This window comes from Triturus cristatus, chromosome 1_2 (assembly GCF_964204655.1).
Source record: "Triturus cristatus chromosome 1_2, aTriCri1.1, whole genome shotgun sequence".
Lineage (NCBI taxonomy): Eukaryota > Metazoa > Chordata > Amphibia > Caudata > Salamandridae > Triturus > Triturus cristatus.
Genome location: NC_140580.1, coordinates 889,982,837 through 890,007,484, shown reverse-complemented (window position 1 = coordinate 890,007,484; position 24,648 = coordinate 889,982,837). Strand labels below are relative to the sequence as shown.

Sequence of the window (24,648 nt, the reverse complement as noted above, 5' to 3'; positions counted from 1 at the left end):
AATTTCCATATGAGAGCTATTTTGTGCTTACCTTGAATTGAAGTATAGTTATCTCTGGTAACTATAACTCGCGCCGTAAGGTAACTATAACTCACGCACCCGCCACGCAGTTTTCTCACCAGTAATTTCATTGCAAATGTTGTAGTGATATTATTAATGAAAGCATGGAAGATGTAATATGTGGCATAATTAGCAGTGCATGGCGCCAGCACAAGTTATAATTACCTTAGTGCACAAGTTCCAGTTAACAGAGCTAACTATAACTGGTGAATTTCAATGGTTTTGTATGTTTATGGAACCAATCTTTTATTCATTTTAAACTGCAGTCCTGCCGCATTTGTATTACACAGCTGTATGCCTACAACCCAGGGGCCGGCAGCATAGTAGTTTGTATGTACCAAATTAACAACCGGAACAAAAGGATATACATATGCCTACAAACAAATGGAAAAATCCCTCCCTCCCATAAACAAAGAAAAGGAAGCATCTGCACCGGTACACATTCTACGTAATACGGTAGCAATTCTCTACCCTATTAAACCGTAACTCATACCCAAGCCCTTTCTTTGTGGGATGTTACTGTTTCTTCTTCTGCAGGAAGCAAGTGTAGTATTTGGAGATATTTCGGGCAAGTTACCTCTCGGAATTCTTTGTACAAAATGCATATAAAAGGGGCCCATAACTCTGCATATCTGAAAGAAACACGTAGTGATAGATTCCTTAACTTAGAATTACCCCCAGTCGTCAGACTGGATCCGTAAAGTTTTCGTCAGCAGAAGCCCTGCGCATCAGAAGGTGGCGTCGTGCGGCTCCGCGTCCGTCGTTGTCGCCGAGATGACGTCACGACAGCTACTTAGACGCCGCCAGTCAGTTCTTTCTTTTTCTGCGCCAGCAAGCGCAGATCCGGGATGAGCAAGTACCCCCAGTCACTTTTTGACTGAGTTTTTTCGACGCCTTTTACCTAATTTCTTCTGAGTTGATCAACTCCTGGTGTCGTAGGGATGCCCGGGTTTAAGAACCGCAGGGACTGTCACCGCATGACGTCGGTGATGGACCCGCACCGCGTGTGTCTCTACTACCTGGGGCACGACCACGACTCCAAGTCGTGCCCCAACTGCTGGGCCATGGCGCCGAAGACTTTGTGGGAGCGGTCCCGAAAGTTGCTGGAAGTCCGGCAGTCGGCTCCACGCCACTCAAGATCCCGGTCCCATGAGAGGTCGAGGGACCGGTCACGGAGCCGTCACCATCGTTCGTCTGAATCGAAGTCTTCGCACTCTGGGTCAGGTAAGTCGAAGTATTCCAAAAAGAAGTCGAAGAAGCGTCGTCGCTCTTCGACTTCCCGTTGCGCGACGTGGCTGAGGGTGCGGTGGTGCCACTCCCGCGGCTCCAGTGGAGCCTGCGACGTTGCCGCCGGCCTACCCACCTTTTCCGGGTCCGTTGGCAACGCCTGCTCAGGTGCAAGAGTTTCTTGCTGCCATGGCCTGACTCTTCGGGCTGTCTGGCCCCGCTGGTGCGCCTTCGGGCCCAGCAGGCCTGACTGGGAGTCCTGTCCTTTCGTCGCCGGTGGCTTCTGCGCCGCTGCCGGCTTCGGTGCCGTAGGATCACCCTGGATCCGGGCTCGGATCCCGTGCGACATCCGTTGACCTCATAACACCTCCACCGGTGTTTACCCCCTCCGGCACCACCTCCGACGTCGACCCCGGTTTCAGCACCGGACATGGCGCGCGATCGGCGTACTCGACGCCGATGGGGCCTTTCTACCCCTATGTCCTTCCTCCATATTTTCAGCCTGTTTCACGACTTCGGAGGAAGGGGAGGGGTCTGAGGACCCTCTCACACAAGAGTGTGATTATGATCCGGACTGGGCAGAGGACTTGGGGGATGCCAGCGGTCTCGACACCGTACCTGACCTTGGCATGATGTCTCCTCCTTCCGTGGCTACGGAGGAGGGAGCAAGTTACACAGTGGTGTTGCTTAGGGCGGCCGAGGCCCTCCACCTCGAACTCCCTTCAGTGGCCGTCAGGACTAACCTCCTGACAGAAGTGCTTCAGCCGGCAGCAACCTCTTTGGAGCCCTTGCTGCCTTTTAATGACGTGCTTTCAGACGTTCTTTTGGGAACTTGGTCCAGGCCCAACACAGGGGCTCCTGTGGACAGGAACGTGGCCAGACACCATCGCCCGGCTCCGGGCGACCCCCCCCCCCCCCCTCTTCCTCTCCCAACACCCCTCTCCTGAGAGCTTGGTTGTCCAAGCCTCTGCTTCCCAGAGCGCGTTCCCTTCCGCACCTCCGGATAGGGAATCCAAGAAGCTGGAGCAGCTTGGCAAGAAGCTGTTTTCATCTGCCAGCCTAGGGCTGTGGTCGGTGAACTTATTGAGCCGTTATTCCCACTCTGCGCAGGTGCTGTCCCACTGTCTGGAGGAAGCAAAAGACACACAATTGATGCACGGAATGCAGAACAAATCAAAACATTAACCCCCAGTCAAGAGATCTGGGTTAAATCCATCATTCTTTTGCTCACCATGCCACCCCAGTTTAGACCTGGGCATATGCAAATCTGTCTTGACCCTGTGCCTCATGGGAACAGTCCAGCCCGAACTGCCAAGCCAGGTCCTCCCTGGACCGGAAACAAGCATCCTAGGACCGGTTTCGGGATTTCACCCCTCTTCAGCCAGGATAGCTTGATTCCAGTGGTACAGTGAGCCCAGGACCAAGGAGGCCTGGACAGTACGTTCCCAAGCTGTAGCAGCTTTGAGAGACGCAGCTAAGTTCACCATTCGTTGTGGGCTTGATACTGCTGACTCGCTGGGCAGGGCGATTTCCACGACGGTGGCGCTTTGGCGCCACGCCTGGCTGAGGACAACTGGCTTGTCCAGAACAGTCTGATGGACATGCCCTTTGATGGCATTTGCCCTTTTGGCCATAAGGCTGATAGTGCGTTTGACTCACGGGCTACGGCCAAGTCCTTGGGCCTGTCGACCACTCTACCTCCTCTGCCTTCTGCCTTTCGTTCCTTTCGCAGCTGCAAAAGGAGTGCCCCAACACGTTCCTTTCAGAGCCACAGGCCCGCGCAACAACAACCTCAGCGCGGCCGAGGACGTGGGAACCGCCGAGGCGGTTCTGGGGGCCAGTGGGCGGATCAGTCCACCTCCACCACTTCCAAGCCTTCCTAGTCCGTCCTTTTAGGCCCATCAGACGCCAGTGGGCGGCAGAATTCGCCATCATCTCCCCCACTGGTGCAACATCATCTCAGACAAGTGGGTGCTGCTAATAGTCCGAAGGGTCCCTCCCCTTCGAGACTACCCCTCCAGCCATGCCACCTCAATACCACTGCATGTCGGGGGACCATCTTGCGCTTCTTCAGCAGGAAGTCACGGCCCTCTTGGCCATAGGAGCCATTGAACGCAGTCCTGGGCCTGTAGTGGGTCGTGGTTGTTATTCCCCCTACTTTCTGGGCCCCAAGAAGGACAAGGGCCTGCGTCCTATCTTGGACCTCAGGAACGTTAACTCCTTCCTCCGGAAGGAGAAGTTCAAGATGTTGACACTAGCTCAGGTCTTGTCTGCCCTCGATCCTGGAGACTGAATGGTAGCGTTGGACTTGCAGGACGCATATTTCCACCTCCCCGCCCTCCCACTGGCGTTACCTGCGGTTCACGGTAGGCCATGAGCACTTTCAGTTTACCGTGCTCCCTTCGGCCTTACCAGTGCCCCTCGGGTGTTCACGAAGGTGATGGCGGTGGTCGCAGCTCATCTGCACAGATCTGGGGTTCCAGTCTTCCCCTATCTCGACGACAAGTTGTTGAAGGCGGGCTCACCCCAAGCAGTCGTCTCCCACCTCCAGACTACAGCCGACCCCCTGCATTTGCTGGGGTTCTCCATCAATGTGCCGAAGTCGCACCTGATTCCCTCGCAGCAGCCTCTCTTCATCGGAGCGGTTCTGGACTCGGCGCAGTTTCGGGTTTATCCTCCTGAGCAGCGAGTCTGGGATATTCGGGCTATGATTCCGATCTTTCAGCCTCTATCCCGGGTTTCGGTCAGAATGACCCTCCGGCTTCTGGGCCTGATGGCCTCCTGCATCCTGCTAGTGGATCACGCCAGATGGCATATGCGGGCTCTGCAGTGGGACCTGAAGTTCCAGTGGGCACAACATCAGGGCAACCTGTCCGATCACGTCCAGATCGCAGAGGGCACTGCACAACAATTGCAATGGTGGCTCATGAATCACGATTGGGTCAGTGGCAGATCCCTCTCCCTTCCCCATCCGGAGCACACAGTTGTGACGGACGCGTCCCTCCTGGGATGGGGCGGCCACATGGGAGAAATGGATATCAGAGGCTTCTGGTCTCCGGCGGAGTCCGGGCTCCACATCAACCTTCTGGCGCTTCGAGCGATCCGACTTGCACTGAAGGCATTCCTTCCCTCTGTCCGGGGAAGAGTGGTGCAGGTGTTCACGGACAACACCACCGCCATGTGGTACTGCAACAAACAGGGCGGGTGGTGTCCTGGACCCTATGTCAGGAGGCTCTGCGTCTCTGGACATGGCTGGAACATCAGGGCATTTCCCTGGTGGTTCTCTGAACGCCAGGGCGGACAAACTCACCTGCCGGTGCATGATGGATCATGAATGGCGTCTAAACTCGGACGTGGCACAAGGTCTCTTTCAGCAGTGGGGAGAGCCTTGGTTAGATCTATTTGCCACCGAAGAAAATTCGCAATGTCATCAGTTCTGCGCGTTGAAATTTCCAAGGCAGCACTCGCTCAGCGGCGCTTTTCGTCGTGAGTAAGTTGCGGTCTGTTGTATGCCTTTTCGCCTATACCACTTCTGCCAGGGTGCCGAAGAAGATCAAGCGCGACCGGGCCCAAGTCATTCTTGTGGCTATGGACTGGGCTCGAAGAGTATGGTATCCCGAGCAATTCAGCATGGCCATCGATCCCCCCCCAATCCAACTGCCTCTTCAGGAGGATCTTCTGTCGCAGCACCAGGGGACGGTCCTCCACCCGAACCTGTCCAGCCTCCACCTCCTTACGTGGAGATAGAGCGGCGGCAGTTGACGTCTTTTGACCTGCTTCCCGAAGTTTGTAATGTAATCTTGGCGGGCCTCCACTAAGACGGTATACGCCTGCAGGTGGAATAAGTTTGTGGCATGGTGCACAGCAAAGGCTGTGGATCCCCTCTCTGCCCCTTTTTCAGAGGTCCTTCTATTTCTACTTTCCCTGGCCCAGCAGGGCTCTGCTCTGGGCACTATCAAGGGCTACCTCTTGGCCATTTCAGCCTTTTTACGGCTTCCAGATCAGCCTTCCATTTTCAAGTCCCCTATTGTAAATAGATTCTTAAAAGGAATTATTCATCTTTTCCCTCCTGTTCCTTTCATAATGCCTCAGTGGGACTTGAACCTGGTTCTGACATATCTAATGTGTGCTCCCTTTGAGCCACTTCACAACTGTCCTCTTCGTCTTCTCACTTTAAAGACTGCTTTCCTGGTTGCCATCCCATCTGCCGGAAGAGTGAGTGAGCTCCAGGCTTTTTCTTCTAAACCTCCTTTTCTCTTTGTCCATCCGGACAAAGTTGTTCTAAGGACTCGTCCATCTTTCCTGCCAAAGGTTGTCACTGCCTTTCACATCGGGCAGACCATCACTTTGCCCACTTTCTTTCCGCCTCCGCATCCCTCAAAAGAGGAAGAGAGGCTCCACCGTCTGGACCCAAAACGTGCGCTCTCCTTCTACCTGAATCGCACTTCACAGTTCCAGGTGGATGACAAGCTCTTTGTTGGCTACGTGGGCACCGAGAAAGGTTGGGCTGTGCACAAGCAGACCATCTCTCTGTGTGCATAAAGGTTTGTTATTCTTTGGCTAAAAAGAAGCCTCCGGTGGGGCTACTCGCCCATTCTACCAGGTCGACGGCAGCCACTACTGCTTTCGGACGGGGAGTTCCCTTGCAGGACATCTGTCAGGCAGCTATGTGGGCATCGCTGCACACGTTTACCAAGCATTACTGCCTGGACGTTCTGTTCTCCAGGACTTTCTGGTGTGATCTTGGTTCGGAGACCCACCACCGGGGTTGGTATTGCTGGGGTACCTATTCTAAGGTAAGGAATCTATCACTATGTGTTTCATTCAAATGCACAAGTTACTTACCTTCGGTAACGATATATCTGTAAGAAACATTAGTAGTAATAGATTCCTTACCGCCCCATCCTCCCCGTTCTGCGAACTGATTTCTAGGGTTAAGGTCATCCTTTTCAGGGCCCTAGTTTCAGGCACCAGTGGTCAGTGTCTTGCATGGCTTTGCTTTCCTGGTGCAGAAAGTCGTGTACAGAACTGACGTCAGCACGCAAGGGCGGCGTCTGAGTAGCTGCCGCGACGTCATCTCGGCGACCACGACGCCAACAACGGACGCGGAGCTGCACGACACCACCTTCCGACGCGCAGGGGTACTGCTGACGAAAAACTTTCCGGATCTGGGGGTAATTCTAAGGTAAGGCATCTATCACTACTAATAAGTAACTTGTGCATTTCTCCCCTTTGTGTTCCTGAATAAATGAAAGGCGTTCCATGGCCAGGGTTAACCAAAGTCGATGGACCCATGCCGTATGGTCAGGAACATTCGCTGTGCCCCACTGTACCAAAAGTGTCTGTGTAGCTGCCAGTAACGCCAGCGCTATCTGCCTACCCTGCAAGGAACGCAGGGAAATGTCAGTGCGTTTGAGAGATCCAGCAAAGTATACACCCGAAATCGTGGGATATCCGTGTCAAAGGCATGGTCTGTCATTCTCCTTCCCAAAAGCGTTCTAAACGCGGGCAATGCCAAAGCAGATGCGCAAGGGAGACCGCATCCTCGCCAAACCTCTTCAGTGTGATTTTTGTTCCAGGTATGTATACGCGCCGGTGTGAGATACCAGTATGACGTGACTTTGAAACCTGATTCGGTGCCAGCAGTACTGTGTGGTGTGCCCTATAATGGATAATTTCCCAGTCTTTGTCCGTCAAGGCTCAACCTAATTCCTCCTCCCACTGAAGTTGTCCTTTCATCCCCCCCCCCCCCCCCCTGTCCTGTGGCCAACATGGTGAACTGGTCTGAGATACGGTGCATATCTTCCGAAGCTTGTTCTATGTATGATGAGGAGGCTACCCAGTGCCGAAGTTGGAGATAGTGAAATTCATCGGCTTTAGGCAAATCGTAATCGCGTCTTAACTGCTCGTATGGGATGATACCCTGGCTATCAAACAGTTAACCAATTTTCTTACACCTCGCCTCTCTCCATCTCTGGAACAACTTGGATTTACAGCCCGGCGGGAAGTCCGGGTTGTCAACAATAGGGGACATTGAGGAAGAAAAAGTAGTCAGCCCTTTTCTGCCTGCCACTGTGTCCCACACCTTCATCGTGGCCGCAGTGACTGGTGACGAGTAGAGACCCCAGGCCCATAATTTGCGCGGTAGCCAGGCCTCTCTCCAGATATTAATCCCGGCGACTGCCTGGTCCATGAAGGTCCAATGCTTTTCGGAGAGTGGCCGATTCCACTCAACAATATATCTACGGTGAGAGGCCTGTAGGTATCTCTGCAGTACAGGGAGAGCTGCGCCTCCTGCTTGGGCTTTGACATTTCCCTCCACAAACAAATTTGTTGATAGCCAACCGGAGGGAGCGCATCACCTTTGGGGTTAAACCAAAGGCAGTTGCTGTAAAATATATAGTATTCTCAGCAACACAGTCATTTTAACCGCCGCAATGCGCCCAAACCAGGCCAGTTTTAGTCTCTCCCACCCAGCTAGTGCTTTCGTCGTCTGCTCTAACAGTGGTTCTGTATGTTTAAAACATTATGTACTTTAAACTTTTATGTTTTTTTTAACGTAAACTAATATTTGTTTACCATATTTAAAGCCAACCGCCCGCTGCACGCAGGCAGATCTCACACGCTGCAGAGGGTTTAATTTTAAGGGGAGGCCGCGCATGCCAATAGTGGTCCTGAGGATCACTTCCCCTGGGGGCCAAAACATTATGCAAGTGGGAGGGGGTGCACAACCCTGCTTCCCAAGCCAATAGTGACCCCAGGGACCTCATGCCCTGCAGCCGAATTCCAATAAAAAGGGGAGGGGGGCCCTGACCTGCTCCTCACCGAGCCTTAAGTCCCGTGGACCCCATCCCTGGGCCCGCGTATGACTATAAAGGGGAGAGTAGCCGCGCGATCCCCACTCCCTGAGCCTTGTTGGGCCCCAGCACCCCATCTAATGTAGCCACATATAATTTGAAAAGAGAGGGGGCCGCGGGCCCTATTGTGACCCCATCAAATGGGGCCTCTCTAAATTATAGGTGGGTGCCCAGTGCTCACACAGGACACCCACCAAGCCAGCTCCTGCAGTATGGGCCCATACTGCAGGAGCTGGCAATTCTCCGTCTGGCTGGGAACAATATCTGTTTACCTGCCTGCATCAGTGCAGGGAGTCGGAGTGTGCTCCCACCCAGTGGGAGCATTTTTAAATCACCCGCCAGCTGGGAGCAGACTTGCCTTTTCTCCCTGCGCTGCTGCAGACAGGGAAGGCATGAAAATGCTCCTGCCAGACAGGAGCAAACACTTGTTTCAACTACTCTAAGTCCTAAAGGTGGCTCCCCGGGACAGAGTACTTGAATTTGCCACAGGGGATGGGGTCCCCATGGCCTTCTTAGGCTCACAGTGAGGGGCTGTGTGGCCCCTCTCTCCTCTGAATTGCTCTACGGCCCGGGGGATGGGGTCCCCGGGGGTCTTTTCTCGTGTCCTTGCCATGCACTGCTAATTCTCCCACATTGCCCCACATATTATGTTACTCCTGACCTTTTCTATGACATTGATAACATCACTGCAACATTTGCACTGAAATTATTGATAAGAAAATTGGGCATGTATGCGTGTTACGGTTACCTTAGCGTACGAGTTATAGACACCAGAGCTATCTAGAACTGGTGTTTTGTACATTTAAAACGTTATGTTGTCACTGAAATTCTCACCTAACTATAATGTTACTTTAAACTTTGTTTTTTTTTCTCAGTGAAAAAAATTCCTAAATATATATTTTGTGTAAATCTGTGTGTGTGTACATATATCTATATATATTTGTGTGTTTGTTGCAGGTGTGTCTCCTAGAGTGTTTTCTTCCGTAATCATGCTCGGACGTTGGTGAATGTAGCTCCAGACCTGATGCTTTTCATGTCGAATTTGTAGGTGAAACTTAGTCTTCTTTTTCATATCTCGGAGAATGCACTAAGGGTGAGAGCGTGTAACGTATACCCTTCCATTTGTGCCCTAGATGGAGTGACATCAAAAAGGCATCTGTAACTTGTGCCTCGCCAACCCACAAGACCCCTGCTACATCTGCCACTCCTTCTCCTTCTGGTTCGTACCGTACCATAGAAAATCATGATCGGCTCATCATAAGATGCAGCTGCAAGCCTCTCACACGACTCCTAACATCTGCAACTTGGAAGATCAGCTGGGCGTTGGGAACAGGCCAGGCCCTCCATCATTGCAGAAACCCAAGAGGCAATCTTCTCAGAGGCCTCCAAAGCAGCAGAGGAGGAGGAGAAAGAGCTTGCTATGAGTCAGAGGCCAGCACACACCCCATGTGAAGTAGGCTCTCCATGCCTCTTCGGTGCCTCAGGCACCCGAAGGTCATTCTCAACCCCAGAAACGCCCTTCATCAAAGGCAGAGCATCGCTTCCATGGCAGTTGGGCCTTTAGCCCCGAGTCAAGTGAAAATTATATAAATCTTCAGGTTTGACCCCACTGATAGTCACTACCCAAATTCAAGAGACTGAATGTATGCCTACCAAAGTCCCCCCGATAGGCGCTGAGCTGCTTAAAAGGCCCACTCGAATCCGAAATCGATGCCAAAAGCTGCACTGCCACCGAAACACTCTTCGACAAACCCTCAATGCAAAACTCAGACATCACTGAGGGTTCAGTAGTCTATAAACTTTCTGAGGTCCTTGATGTCAAACAGGAAAAAAAACTGTTTATTCAGCCTGACACTGGCAAGAACCTTGCCAAGTTCCCAGCTGTAGGACTCATTTGAATCCTGAGAAAATACAGGCTGGCCTTGGAGAAAGAACAGGCTTTCAGCCTCACATAACACCAACCTGCAAAAGAGTTTGGGACTCTGCCACCTGCCCACATATTTTCCACCTGCACCTGCAACACCACCTTCACACAACTACCTCTACATTCACCTGACTGTGACCCACAGGATACTGACTCAGACCCTGTTAGTCTTGATCTCCCCACAGGACCCATGTGATGACCTCTTTATGCCCCGAGAAGGGGAAAATCCATGGACAATTATGGGGTCTACTCCCTCCTCCTCCACCCCTTCACCACAGAATATTCCGACCTCAATCCTTACCCCGCCAAAGCCCCACCACCACTGTTTACCATGCAGTGCTCCAATACGATATGCAGCACCATCAGGTCAAAATTCCCACTGTACACAAGGAGGGCGACTTCCACCTGCAGATGCTCTTGATGACCGAGAGGACAGCCCACTATCTCATCCCATGTTAAAGAAAAACTTTGAGGTTGGCCATGCTACAATACATTTGAGGTCCACTTTCTAACATTCTTCCCCTCCTACCCCCTTTCAGAGTTCTGCAGAGGTCATGCAGTCATCCCGAATCTTCTGGAGTCTTAAGTTTGTGAAATGGATAGCTGGGCCCATCAGAACTCTTTTGCAAGTCTGCTCTGTGACTGCAAATACCACCCACAACCTTCTCCACCACTTAGGGAGTGATATAGATATTGGCAGATGTGTTCCTCCGTGACAACGGTGAATGATATCCCGTCCGCCAAAATATAAATCCCATTATATCCTATCCGATTTATATTTCGGCCGACAGGATATCCGTCACCTGTCCTTCAAGATCTAAATCAGGCCCTTAGTGAAATTTATGAGGGACTGTTGGTTCTATTTGACTGTCACCTACAATACCAAAGCTACAATGGTCCCTAAGTTAAGGGAGCCCTTTAGTGAGACATCCCTGGTTTTCCAGTGAACTGGTATACCAGTAGCAGAAAAGGGCCTTTCCCTTCAATAATTTACTCAATTACTTTTGACTAAGACTAGAGGCTTGATATCACTAACATTTGTATTTATTTTTTTGCAGTATGAAAATATCTGAAAGAAACACGTTAGTTAGATTCCTCACCTTAGAATATCCCCAGGCGTCAGACTGGATCCGGAAGATTTTTGTAGCAATACCCCTTGCGCGTCGCTAGGCGTCGTCTGCGGCTCCGCGTCCGTCGTTGGCGTCGTAAACCGGAATGACCTCGTCGGAGTACTTAGACGCTGCCCTCGCGCGCTGACGTCAGTTCTTCTTTTTTCCGCGCCAGTAAGCGCCGATCCGGGAGAGCTACCCCTTTAGTCAATTTTTGACTAACTTTTTCGACTCTTTTTGGTCACTTCTCGACTCTGGTGCCGGTAGGATGCCTGGTTTCAAGGCCTGCGACGACTGTCACCGACTGTTGTCGGTGACCGATCATCACCGCCGGTGCCTGTACTGCTTGGGCCTCGACCACGACATGGAGTCGTGCTCCGATTGTATGGCCCTGACCTCGAAAGCTAGGCGGGAGCGGTCCCGCAAGCTTCTCGAGCTTCGCCAGTCGGCTCCGCGCACCTCTCGATCCCGGTCCAGGAGGAGGTCCAAGGATCGGTCGCGGAGCCGCACTCGACATCGTCGCTCGTCTGGCTCGAAGTCTTCGGGTAAGTCGAAGCGCTCTAAGAAGTCCAAGAGGCGACACCGCTCTTCGGACTCCCCTCGCCGGTCGCGCGACTCGGCCGAGGGTCCGGGTGGTTCACCCCCGCGGCTCCGCTGGAGCCGCAGGCGCCGCGCAAATCCCCATACCCGCCGGTCCCTGGGATTGACGCGGCGCCGACGGAGGTCAGTGCCTTCCTCTCGGCCATGAGGAGCATGGTCGCGCCGTCGACGCCCGCTGGCGCGCCTTCGGGCCCCGCGAACTCGACTGGGCAACCTTGCGTGCCGGCGGCTCCAGCCCCGGCGCCGCAGGTCCCCGAGGGGCCCGTGCCTGGGCCCCCGTCGACGCCGGTCGACCTCGTCACGCCTCCTCCGCCGGCGCCGACACCGGTACCACCCCCGACGTCGATCCCCGGTTCAGCCCCTGTCCGGTCCAGACGCCGATGCGGCCCCGCCCGACGCCGCATCCGACGCCGCTAGAGACACATATTGTCTATCGACCGGCTCCGATCATTCCTCCTGTTTACCAGGAATCGGATGACTGGGGCGACTGGGAGGGGTCTGAGGACCCTATGGCCCTTCAAGGGCAACTTTCTCAGGACTGGGCAGATGAACTGGGGGAGGCCAGTGGATTGGATACCTCACCGGACACTGGATTAATCTCTCCTCCGACTGTGGCTTCGGAGGAGGGTGCAGCTTTTTCTGTGGTGCTGCGCAAGGCGGCCGCGGCTCTTGGGCTTGAGCTGCCTGCTGTGGCTGTGAGTACTAACATCCTCACTGAGGTGCTCCAGTCTGCCGCATGCTCCACTGTGCCTCTACTGCAATTCAATGAGGCCCTCACTGACGTTCTGCAGGGCACCTGGTCCAAGCCCTCCACAGTCCCTCCTGTGGATAGGAACGTTGCCAGGCACCACCGCCCTGCTCCGGGCGACCCCAGTTTTCTGTCCCAACACCCCACCCCCGAGAGTCTGGTTATCCAGGCCTCTACCTCCCAATCCTCCTTCCTGTCCGCTCCTCCGGACCGGGATTCCAAGAGACTGGAACAGTTCGGTAAGAAGCTGTTCTCCTCGCTCAGTTTGGGCCTGCAGTCTTTAAACACCACCTGTCTCTTGGACCGTTATTCCCACTCTCTGTGGGATGCGGTGGAGGAAGTGCTGCCACTGTGCCCGGAGGAGGCCCGGGCACAGCTTTCCTCGGCTCTGGCCGCTGGGAGAGATGCAGCGCGCCATGCCATCCGATGTGGACTCGACACTACAGACTCGCTGGGTAGGGCGATTTCCACCACGGTGGCGCTTCGACGTCACGCCTGGCTGCGGTCCACGTCCTTTTCAGGTGATGTCCAAAGCACACTCATGGACATGCCTTTTGATGGCGCTCGCCTTTTTGGTGAGAAAGCGGACAGTGCGCTGGCTCGCTTCAAGGACTCCCGGGCTACGGCCAAGTCCTTGGGCCTCTTGGCCCCGCGGCCACAGACTTCCGCTTTTCACTCCTTTCGTGGCCAAGGAAGGGGCACCTCCTCACGTCCGCCTAGCCACCGGCCGCAGAACCAGCCTGCACTTGGTCGCGGACGTGGTTTCCGCCGAGGCGGTACTGGAGGACAACGCGGTCAGTCCACATCCACCCCGGCAGCATCCGCCTCAAAGCCTTCCTAGTCCGAGCTTTCAGGCCCATTCCTTCGCCATCACCTGCTCCACTGGCGTACCATTACTTCGGACAGGTGGGTGCTGCAAATCGTCCGAAGGGGCTACTCCCTCCCCTTCGAGACGACCCCTCCAGCCATGCCACCGCAGCACCACCGTATCTCGGAGGATAATTTGAATCTTCTGCAAGAGGAAGTTTCGGCCCTCTTGGCCAAAGAGGCCGTCAAGCGCGTTCCGAGCCCAGAAGTAGGTCGTGGTTGTTATTCCCACTACTTTCTGGTTCCCAAGAAGGGCAAAGGAGGCCTACGCCCTATCTTGGACCTCAGGAATGTCAATGCCTTCCTCCAGAAGGAACGGTTCAAAATGTTGACTTTGGCTCAGGTTCTAGCTGCCCTAGACCCTGGAGACTGGATGTTAGCGTTGGACTTGCAGGACGCATATTTCCTTATCCCCGTCCTGCCGGCCCACCGGCGTTACCTGCGGTTCACGGTGGGTCAGGAGCACTTTCAGTTTACCGTTCTCCCCTTCGGCCTTACCAGTGCCCCTCGGGTTTTCACGAAAGTGATGGCGGTGGTCGCAGCTCATCTGCGCAGATCAGGGATTCCAGTCTTCCCCTATCTCAACGACTGGTTGTTGAAGACGGGCTCTCCCCAGACAGCCGTCTCCCACCTCCAGACTACGGCGGATCTCCTGCATTTGCTGGGGTTTTCCATCAATGTGCCGAAGTCACACCTGAGCCCCTCTCAGAAGCTCCTCTTCATCGGAGCGGTTCTCGATTCGGCGCAGTTCCGGGTCCATCCACCGGAACAGCGGGTCCGGGATATACAGGCCCTGATTCTCATCTTTCGGCCTCTATCCTGGGTTTCGGTCAGGCTAGGGTTGCGGCTTCTGGGGCTGATGGCCTCCTGCATCCTACTAGTGCATCACGCCAGGCGGCGCATGCGGGCTCTGCAGTGGGACCTGAAGTTTCAGTGGGCCCAGCATCACGGCAACCTGTCCGAACATGTCTTGATCTCGAAGGGCACTGCACAGCAGTTGCAGTGGTGGCTCACGGACCGCGATTGGGTCACGGGCAAGAGCCTCTCCCTACCGGAGCATGTCGTAGTGACGGATGCGTCCCTCCTGGGATGGGGTGGCCATATGGGAGAGGCGGAGATCAGAGGCCTCTGGTCTCTGGCGGAGTCTCGCCTCCACATCAACTTGTTGGAGCTGAGAGCGATCCGACTTGCACTGAAAGCCTTCCTTCCCTCTGTCCGGGGAAGTGTCGTGCAGGTGTTCACGGACAACACCACCGCCATGTGGTATTGCAACAAACCGGGCGGGGTGGGGTCATGGACCCTTTGTCAGGAGGCTCTGCGCCTCTGGACATGGCTGGAACACCAGGGCATCACCCTGGTGGTTCAACATCTGGCGGGCTCTCTGAACGCCAGAGCAGACGAACTCAGCCGCCGGTGCATGATGGATCACGAATGGCGTCTGAACTCCGAGGTGGCGCAAGGTCTCTTTCAGCAGTGGGGTGAGCCTTGGTTAGATCTATTCGCCACCGACGAGAACGCGCAATGTCAGCAGTTCTGCGCGTTGGAATTTGCAAGGCGGCACTCGCTAGGCGACGCTTTTCGTCGCGAGTGGAGTTGCGGTCTGTTGTACGCCTTTCCGCCTATACCACTTCTGCCCAGAATGCTGAAGAAGATCAGGCGCAACCGGGCCCAAGTCATCTTGGTGGCTCCGGATTGGGTACGAAGGTACTGGTATCCCGAGCTACTCAGTATGTTGACCGATCCTCCGATACGTCTGCCCCTTCGGGAGGATCTTCTGTCGCAGCAGCAGGGGACGGTCCTCCACCCGAACCTGTCCAGCCTCCACCTCCATGCGTGGAGATTGAGCGGCGGCAGTTGATGCCATTTGACTTGCCTCCTGAAGTCTGTGATATCATTCTGGCAGCCTGGCGTCCCTCCACAAAGACGGTATACGCCTGCTGGTGGAACAAATTTGTGGCATGGTGCACAGCAAAGGCTGTGGATCCCCTTTCCGCCCCTCTTTCTGAGGTTCTCCTCTTTCTTCTTTCTTTGGCCCGGCAGGGCTCTGCCCTGGGCACCTTGAAAGGTTATCTTGCTGCCATCTCTGCCTTCTTACGGCTTCCTGATCAGCCCTCTCTTTTCAAGTCCCCTGTAGTGTCACGCTTTCTTAAAGGCATTACTCACACGTTCCCTCCTGTCCCTTTCGTAATGCCTCAGTGGGACTTGAACCTTGTCTTAACATTTCTGATGTGCGCTCCCTTTGAGCCTCTTCACAATTGTCCTCTTCGTCTTCTCACTCTTAAGACTGCTTTCCTGGTAGCCATCACCTCGGCTAGACGGGTGAGTGAGCTCCAGGCTCTGTCGTCCAAGCCTCCTTTTCTATCTGTTCATCCGGACAAGGTTGTCCTTCGGCCTCGTCCTTCCTTTCTACCGAAAGTGGTGACCCCCTTTCATCTTGGGCAATCTGTCACCTTGCCCACCTTCTTTCCACCTCCGCATCCTTCCAAAGAGGAAGAGCGGCTCCACCGTCTGGACCCAAAACGTGCGCTCTCCTTTTATTTGGACCGCACGAAACAGTTCCGGGTGGACGGCCAGCTTTTCGTTGGCTACGTGGGTGCTAAGAAGGGAAAAGCTGTGCACAAACGGACCATCTCCCGGTGGGTTGTTTTGTGTATAAAAATCTGTTATTCCTTGGCAAAAAAGGACCCTCCTGTTGGGCTGCGAGCCCATTCTACTCGGGCCACGGCGGCTACTACTGCTTTGGGACGGGGAGTCCCTTTGCAGGACATCTGTCAGGCGGCGACGTGGGCTTCGCTGCACACGTTTGCCAGGCACTATTGCCTAGACAGCCAAGTCCGGAGGGATGGCTTCTTTGGCCGTTCTGTCCTCCAGGACTTTCTGGTGTGATCTTGGTTCGCAGACCCACCGCCGGGGTTGGTATTGCTTGGGTATCTATTCTAAGGTGAGGAATCTAACTAACGTGTTTCTTTCAGATGAACAAGTTACTTACCTTCGGTAACGATGTATCTGTAAGAAATATTAGTTAGTTAGATTCCTCACCGACCCACCCATCCTCCCCGTTCTGCAAACCGACATCTAGGGTTAAGGCTATCCTTTTCAGGGCCCTAGATTTTTTGGCACCAGTGTCGGTCTCTTGCATGGCTCTGCGTTCCTGGCGCGGAAAGCTATGTACAAGAACTGACGTCAGCGCGCGAGGGCGGCGTCTAAGTACTCCGACGTCATTCCGGCGCACGACGCCAACGACGGACGTGGAGCCGCAGACGACGCCTAGCGACGCGCAAGGGGTATTGCTACAAAAATTTTCTGGATCCAGTCTGACGCCTGGGGATATTCTAAGGTGAGGAATCTAACTAACTAATGTTTCTTACAGATACATCGTTACCGAAGGTAAGTAACTTGTTCGTTAAGGTTTTTTTTAAAGTATTGTTTCTTTTCACGTATTATTGTTGGCTGGGCTTTATTACGTTATGCTGTACCTAGCTCAATTTTCACAACATCCCCACTTTATGAAGTGGATTTTTGATTGTTTTTGGGCTCAATTTATCGATTTTTCAACCAAAAACCCGGGATACTGGTCAGTAGGATGCTTCTGTAGTCTTACCTTTGATGCTGCTTAGGTGGTCCCTACATATTGCCCTTCCTTTGAGTAGCCTACTTTAAATTCAGCACGAGCTTCAAAGTGTATGTTGTTGTTGTTGTTGGTGTGTTTGTATGTGTCAGTGTCAAGATGTTTTAGCTCACATTGTATCCTTGGTTTGTACTGCTATGTGGAATGTGACCGTTTTCTCTTGCTTTTAGAATAAGAATATGATAATTTAATGCATTTAGTCCCTCCCCAGCCTTATGATCAGTCTTTGGAACCAGGATAATAAAGGTTGGACCTTGGCATTCCAAAGCGTAGAGGGCAATAAGTATACTGTGCTGTGTCGTCTGGTGTGTCCGTGCCTGATCTCTGCCCTCAAGGCTGCAAGATTTAAAGCTGTGGATGCCAAAATGGCTGTGGAAAGGCCATAAGCAAACAGGCAGTATATCCCCTCCTTGGGAGGCGGTGGAGGTGATCCTTTTCTAAATTTCACACCGAAATCATAACACAGTGGTGAATTTTTTCATCTGTCAGTGTCAACACTTTCATTTCATCCCATCTGTTGCTCTATCCAATACATTATTGTCTTCTTTTTTTATTCCATCTATCTTCTTTTCTCTCCATGTATTTGTTTCTCATTTTTGGCACTACATATTTTTCCTTTCAACCCCTTATTTTTGCCTGTCACCTTTTTCTCCCCATCTTTTCTACGTCCTTTCTTCCTAGCTCTCTTCTTTTGCGTTCTCCCTCTATTGAAAGTGCACCCCTCCACTTCACGTATTTCTGTTATTGCCCTTCCCACTACTTAATTTTACTGCTTTTCATTTCTCTTACCTATCTCGTTTTCTGTTATCACTCTTTTTCACCGTTTCCTCTCCCTCACACTGCCTTGAACCTGCAGATGAGAACCTCCTGCTTAGACATGCCGTAAATAGAAGATGAAACCCAGTGGGGAACAAAAAGACAAGTTGAAGGACATCTCATTATGATTGGCATCTGTGGAAGTGGAACCGTGTATGCGAGAGATCAGTATCTTTTGCGTTCACGCCGTGTGCACTCTGACTCCGCAGCGCTTTGTGAACAGAAGAAGGGAAGGAATGATACATCTATGATAAATTTGGTTCCAGTTTTTCCTTAATGAAGGAGCGTTTGTAGTGTATTAAGTACCTTACTATGATATGCTTTATCGCAGACTTCCACTTTTATAAAAGCAGATACCTTGTTTGTTCTACAACGGATCGAGCATTGGGTCTTCATCACTTTACAGGTGGTTCCGGGATATTTGTCAGTTTGTTTAAACCTTAAACCTCATGAAAGACTGATCTTTGCTTTTCCTACTTTACATCCTCTGAGAAGTCCAGTCCGTTTCTGAATGTATTGATGGGTAGCATCTCTTAACTGAGAGTACTTAATGAAAGAACCATCTGACCCGCTGATGTGGAGGGCTGAAGTGGACTTTGTGGTGCACTGCCTCCAAATGCGTACATTTGATGTGTTTGCTTACAGTTCTAGGGTTGCTGTAAACCAACAAAAAAAAGTTGTACCCAAAGGCCTGCTCTAGCTTCTGTCCTTCTGGTATTGCTCAACGCCTTTTCTTGCTTGGCATGTACCATGCGCCTGTTCCTTTTGATCCACTCTGTGTGAATAAAGAAACAAGACAGTTTTTCAGTTCTGCAGCTGTTCCTTTTATTGCAAACTTATTTAAACGCCATGCAGGCTATGTAGCCAGAATTTCATTATATGCTTTCATACCTATGGAGAGGCTAGATACTAAGAAACCTATTGGCGTGTACCGGCACTACACTTAGGAGTGACGATCTGGGTTGACAGGAAACGTTAAGAACTGTTTTGTCAAATCTGGGGCTCTAACTATTGGGGCTGTGCTTTCCTCCTCTACCACATTTTGATTTTTGTGCTGCGATTCTTTTGCAGCCCCAGCTAGAGGCACGAGTGAGAGACATTGCAATTGCAACCAGAAATACAAAAAGGAACAAAGGGCTGTACAGAAACATCTTAATGTATGGGCCACCTGGAACAGGGAAGACACTGTTTGCTAAGGTAAGATCACCTGACATCATGCAAGCTGCCAACACTGTTGGATATTTTGGGGCTTCTGTCTTATTCGTACATAATCACAGCAGTGCATTGAGGTAAATTAGTAATTTATATGTGATTTTGTGCATTTCCCACCTACTTTTTGCAGAGATGTAGAATTATATGAAGCAGCCTTGAAGATCTGGTGAATACTGTACAGTACACTATCAACTACAAAACCTAAACAAGCTCCATATAGTGTAAAACCTGTCACTGATAGATGAATATCTTTGAGTGAAGTCTTTCTTTGGTGAATAGTTATATGAAAAGTGATAACTGTGACACTGCCATTAGGTTATAGCCTAATTCTGGTCTTTTGCTTGAAATAATTGAGGCTGAGTATTTGTAGGTTTTCATTGCTTCTGCTTATTCCCTGGTCTGTGGTAAAGTTTTTTATTAAAGGGTTGCAAATGTCTACGTTGTGTCGGATAATTTATTGTTCTTATCTGGTTGAACAAATAAAGTAAATGGATTTATGGGGATCAGCCTAGGAAACCCACCTGTCTCATAATCTCGGTTCTGGCGGTGGGATAACATTACAAGGGTTAATAGTATTGGTGAACTAAAAAGCTTTTTTTCTGGGATTAAATGTATGGAAAGCAAAGACAAAAACAGTCTTCTAATGCCTCGCAGCAGTAATTGTTCGAGAGCAAATGCCCGGCTAAATCTAGCTGATTAGGTTACCTAAAATAAAATGAGTCTATGGAATCCCACATGTACTTGCATGTTTATTTTTTTGCCAGTTGCTGTAAATTAAAAATGCGTACTATCTCGAAGTAGCAAGTGACCTAAATAGAAACCCGTTACAACAAACAGATGATGGACGGAATGCTGACAATGCAAACATTCTCCCCCAGTCAAGAGATCTGGGTTAAATCCATCGTTCTTTTGCCCACTACACCACCCCAGTTTAGACATGGCCATATGCAAATCAGTCTTGACCCTGTGCCTCATGGGAACAGTCCAGCCCGAACTACCAAGCCATGTCTTCCCTGGACCGGAATCAAGCATCCTAGGACCGGTTTCTGGCTATCAGCCGTCATCAGCCAGGATAGCTTGACTCCAGTGGCGTAGTGAGCACGGGTCCCACGTCTGGGAATACCCATCCCACTTAGGGCGAAAAGCGTTACAACAAACAGATGATGGACGGAATGCTGACAATGCAAACATTCTCCCCCAGTCAAGAGATCTGGGTTAAATCCATCGTTCTTTTGCCCACTACACCACCCCAGTTTAGACATGGCCATATGCAAATCAGTCTTGACCCTGTGCCTCATGGGAACAGTCCAGCCCGAACTGCCAAGCCATGTCTTCCCTGGACCGGAATCAAGCATCCTAGGACCGGTTTCTGGCTATCAGCCGTCATCAGCCAGGATAGCTTGACTCCAGTGGCGTAGTGAGCACGGGTCCCACGTCTGGGAATACCCATCCCACTTAGGGCGAAAAGCGTTACAACAAACAGATGATGGACGGAATGCTGACAATGCAAACATTCTCCCCCAGTCAAGAGATCTGGGTTAAATCCATCGTTCTTTTGCCCACTACACCACCCCAGTTTAGACATGGCCATATGCAAATCAGTCTTGACCCTGTGCCTCATGGGAACAGTCCAGCCCGAACTGCCAAGCCATGTCTTCCCTGGACCGGAATCAAGCATCCTAGGACCGGTTTCTGGCTATCAGCCGTCATCAGCCAGGATAGCTTGACTCCAGTGGCGTAGTGAGCACGGGTCCCACGTCTGGGAATACCCATCCCACTTAGGGCGAAAAGCGTTACAACAAACAGATGATGGACGGAATGCTGACAATGCAAACATTCTCCCCCAGTCAAGAGATCTGGGTTAAATCCATCGTTCTTTTGCCCACTACACCACCCCAGTTTAGACATGGCCATATGCAAATCAGTCTTGACCCTGTGCCTCATGGGAACAGTCCAGCCCGAACTGCCAAGCCATGTCTTCCCTGGACCGGAATCAAGCATCCTAGGACCGGTTTCTGGCTATCAGCCGGCACTTCAGATCTCATACGACCAATAGTGCCTAGTCAGTTTGCTCAGGCTGGGCAGAGTAAAATTTACAGCTAGAAATTACCATACTTCATTCTAGCCGATTGGCTTGTTGGCTATATGTATTATTTTACCACTTATTCGTAGCATGTGTTGGCAGTTGATACATATGCTTAGCATACCCCTGCCATCTCGTGTCGGATGTTTGCAACTTATTTACCTTCGAAGAGGTCTTTCGAGCCACGAGGTATAGGTGACTCCTCCTACATTCTGTATTACACATGGACATTGGCTTTGATGTTAGATTATTTTTCTCCGCTATCGGGTACGGATGTCTATCTCGGAGTTCCGGGATCGAAGCTTCAACACGTTCCTGCGACCTCCTTCAGCTGCCGACTTGTCAACCTTCGACGGATAGCATAGGGAAACAACACCTACTGATCTTTTTGACACTCGTTGTTCCGTTTTTCTACTTCAGCTTCCACCTTCGTTGACCTCTTCTTTCACTCGACGTGCACGGAGTGATGGAAAAACTCCCTTCAGCTTCTGCCCCAAGTGCCACGCCAAATACTCCGGCCCAGACCAACACCCTGTCTGAAACCTCTGCCTGTTTCTAGAACATGATGAAACCTCGTGTGAAGCCTGCTTGGCATTTCGGACAAAGAAAACTCTTGTCAACATAGAGAACGGTGCTGGGCACATACTCTAATGTAGATGACTCAAACCAACGATGCATCCAACATCTTCAGAGACCAACCTCCAAGCTTCCATGCTGAGGAGGACGCGGAGGAGGGAGAAGCCAATGGATGCCCTAATTCTACTACACAGCAGTGGACATTTCGAATCAGACTATTGGGGCACGTGAGTACATTACCAAAAGCCTCCCACGCCCTAACCAAAACGCACACCCTGGTTCACAGAACCCCAATACCCTCGGGCCATGGAGGGTATCCGGCAAAAGACAAAGGAGCACACGGTCCCTGTCTCTTCGCCTCTCGAGGACCGTATACTCGACGGACACGTCCCCGACAGTACTATCTCTTTGATTTATAAAAAACTAATAAATAATCGGGCCGATCTCTTGGTGCGTCTTCGGGAGGCATGGACGGGAGATGGGGTTGAGCTGGACGACGAGGACTGGCAGTCTGCGCTGTCATCCCCTAAGGAGGTTGCCATCCCGGCCCGTCTCCGTCTGGTCCAGCTTAAGATTCTTCATCGTGTCTATGTGACGGGTCCCCGTTTGGTCTCGATGGGGTTTTCTGACGACGGGCTCTGTAAGCGTGGCTGTGGGCTCAGTGCCACCTTTCTCCACATCCTCTGGGAGTGCCGCGAGGTGGCGGAATATTGGCGCCAGGTGCATGATGTTCTGAAACGGGTCACTGGGGTCGCTCTGCTGCCGGAGGTGCGCCGATGTGTTCAGAATGTGTGGGAGCCCAATGACTATAATGCGGCCCAGGCTCGGTGGGCGGCCCTTGGGAACATGATCGCAAAGAGAGATATTGCGCAGCTTTGGGGTTCCCAACAGCCTCCCACCGTGTCCGTATGGAAGGAGAACATGGACTGGTGCATGTTCAGGGAGAAGACGGTGTATGTGGCTCGTGGTAAACCGGGGGCGTGGGGTAGAACCTGGGGTCAGTGGAATGTGTATCGAGGGACTATCTGTTCTCCCCCCCTGGTGGATACGTCTGAGGTTGCCTTGTCCCCCTGATCCTTGAGGGTTCCTTGCTTAATTTGTTCATCTGTGTATAGATTTGGTTTTCCCGTGGCCCCCCCCCCCTCCCTCTCAGACCCCCTTTTTATTGACCACCCTAGGGTGGTCGGGTGTGGAGTTCCTCTGCTGTGGTTAGACGCCTTTTCAATGTTTTTCGCCTTGCTTTTTGTTTTTCTTTACTTTTGTTGATATTTATGTCAAAAGGGTGTATCCTGACGTCCCTTATGTGCAGTCTGATCCCCTGTAATTTAGCGGAGCCCCTGTGGGCCAGTCATGGCTTCTGAACTGCTTGATCATTTCTGAATACTAGCGGCCGGCCCAGGAGGTTGTAGGCCCGTGCTTGTACCCTTTTTCTCTGCACAATAAAATTTATAAAAAAAAAAAAAAAAAGACAAAGGAGCAGAAACTTGTCCCTCCACCTAAATAGACCTCTACAGGCACCGAATAGTCAAATGCAGCGACCAGTACGAAGTCAAAGCCCCTTTCGGAGCCCGCGTCGAAGACTCATACACACCTAAAAAGCCTTCATCACCTTCGGAGACTAAATTGACGTCACATGAACATGACAAACTCCTTCGGCACCCAAAAAAGCTCACCATGCCAAGTCCTCCGGCATCAAAAACATCTTCAGCACTCAAACTCTCGGCGCCCAAAACTCTTGATGCTGAAAGACGCAAAAATAGCCTCATAGCTGAAGGAACCCCCGGTCGAGCCTATCCGCACCAGATTGCAAGAACACCTCGATGCAAAGACACTTCATGAACATGGACACAGGAAGAGTGGTTACCAAACCACCTGCTCCACATACAGAAACACTTCCACAGAGGAAAAGACTTTTGAAAAGATCCTCATGGGGCCTTAGTTACCAAACTCTCCACGCAAGAAGCGATAGGGGTACTAGCTCCACACAGTTTCCTCCAGAAACACCACCTCCTCCACTACCTTTACTCTCTCCTCCTCCCCTCCCTTGCTTCCACTGTTGCCACCTCCTCCAGTTCCACCGACATCACCACTGCGCTCCTCTTATGCTCACCCACAAGGGTCACCCAGAACATCATCCTTAGGGGAACATAGTACAACTCACCATATTGACCCCTATGACGCATCTTACTTCCCCGATCTACATGGTGACACTGGGGATGTTGACCAGTCGTGGGACAACTATGATGTTGACCTTTAGGGGAGGATACAGACCCAGGTTTATATCCTTCTAAACCCTCACCACCAAAAAACACTACTTCATACCACGAGTTTCTCCGCAGGACCGCACACCATAAGATAAAAATGCTTGCACAGGATGAGGACGACTTTCTTGTCAAAACCCTCTCCAAATCACACATGCAGTTAAGTTCTTACCTATTTTAAAGGGCATGATTAACCCCCACAGCTGAAATCTTTAAGCAACCCATAAAAGCAAAGGTCCTAACACAACAGGTTGACAAAAAAGTACAAGACCTCGCCAACTGACCCCACTTATATCAAAGGACATGTCCCTCCTGACTCACTGGTAGTACATAAAGCTCAGAAATTGATCAACTCGCAAGGGTAGTGATGATGCCCCTCCCACTTAGCAGGTGAGCAAAAAGTATGATGCTGCTGCTAAGTGTGTGACAGCCCAAGCAGCCAACCACCTTAGAATATCATACTCAGTGGGTCTCCTATCTAGATACAGGGGGGCACAATGATGCAGGATCTAATACGGGATCTCCCGGAGCAATATAAGCAACGTGGGTCAAAACTAGTAGAATATGGGAAAATAATATCCAATGCAAAAAATCAATGAGTTTGAAAGGCAGCAGACACCAGCTCAATGGAAGTAAACATCAACATTATCAGGCTCCATGCTTGCCTCAGAGTATCAGGT

General features: G+C 51.6%; 1 protein-coding gene across 1 annotated transcript in view; it reads left to right on the top strand.

Annotated features, from left to right (window-relative positions):
* The window catches only part of LOC146868232 (ATPase family AAA domain-containing protein 3-A), a 347,678-nt gene that overhangs the window by 147,146 nt on the left and 175,884 nt on the right, over positions 1–24,648 (top strand). Inside the window, exon 10 of the mRNA XM_085609537.1 lies at positions 18,908–19,033. Within this exon, the coding sequence (XP_085465663.1) occupies positions 18,908–19,033 (126 nt within the window). The remainder of the gene's footprint in view (positions 1–18,907; positions 19,034–24,648) is intronic.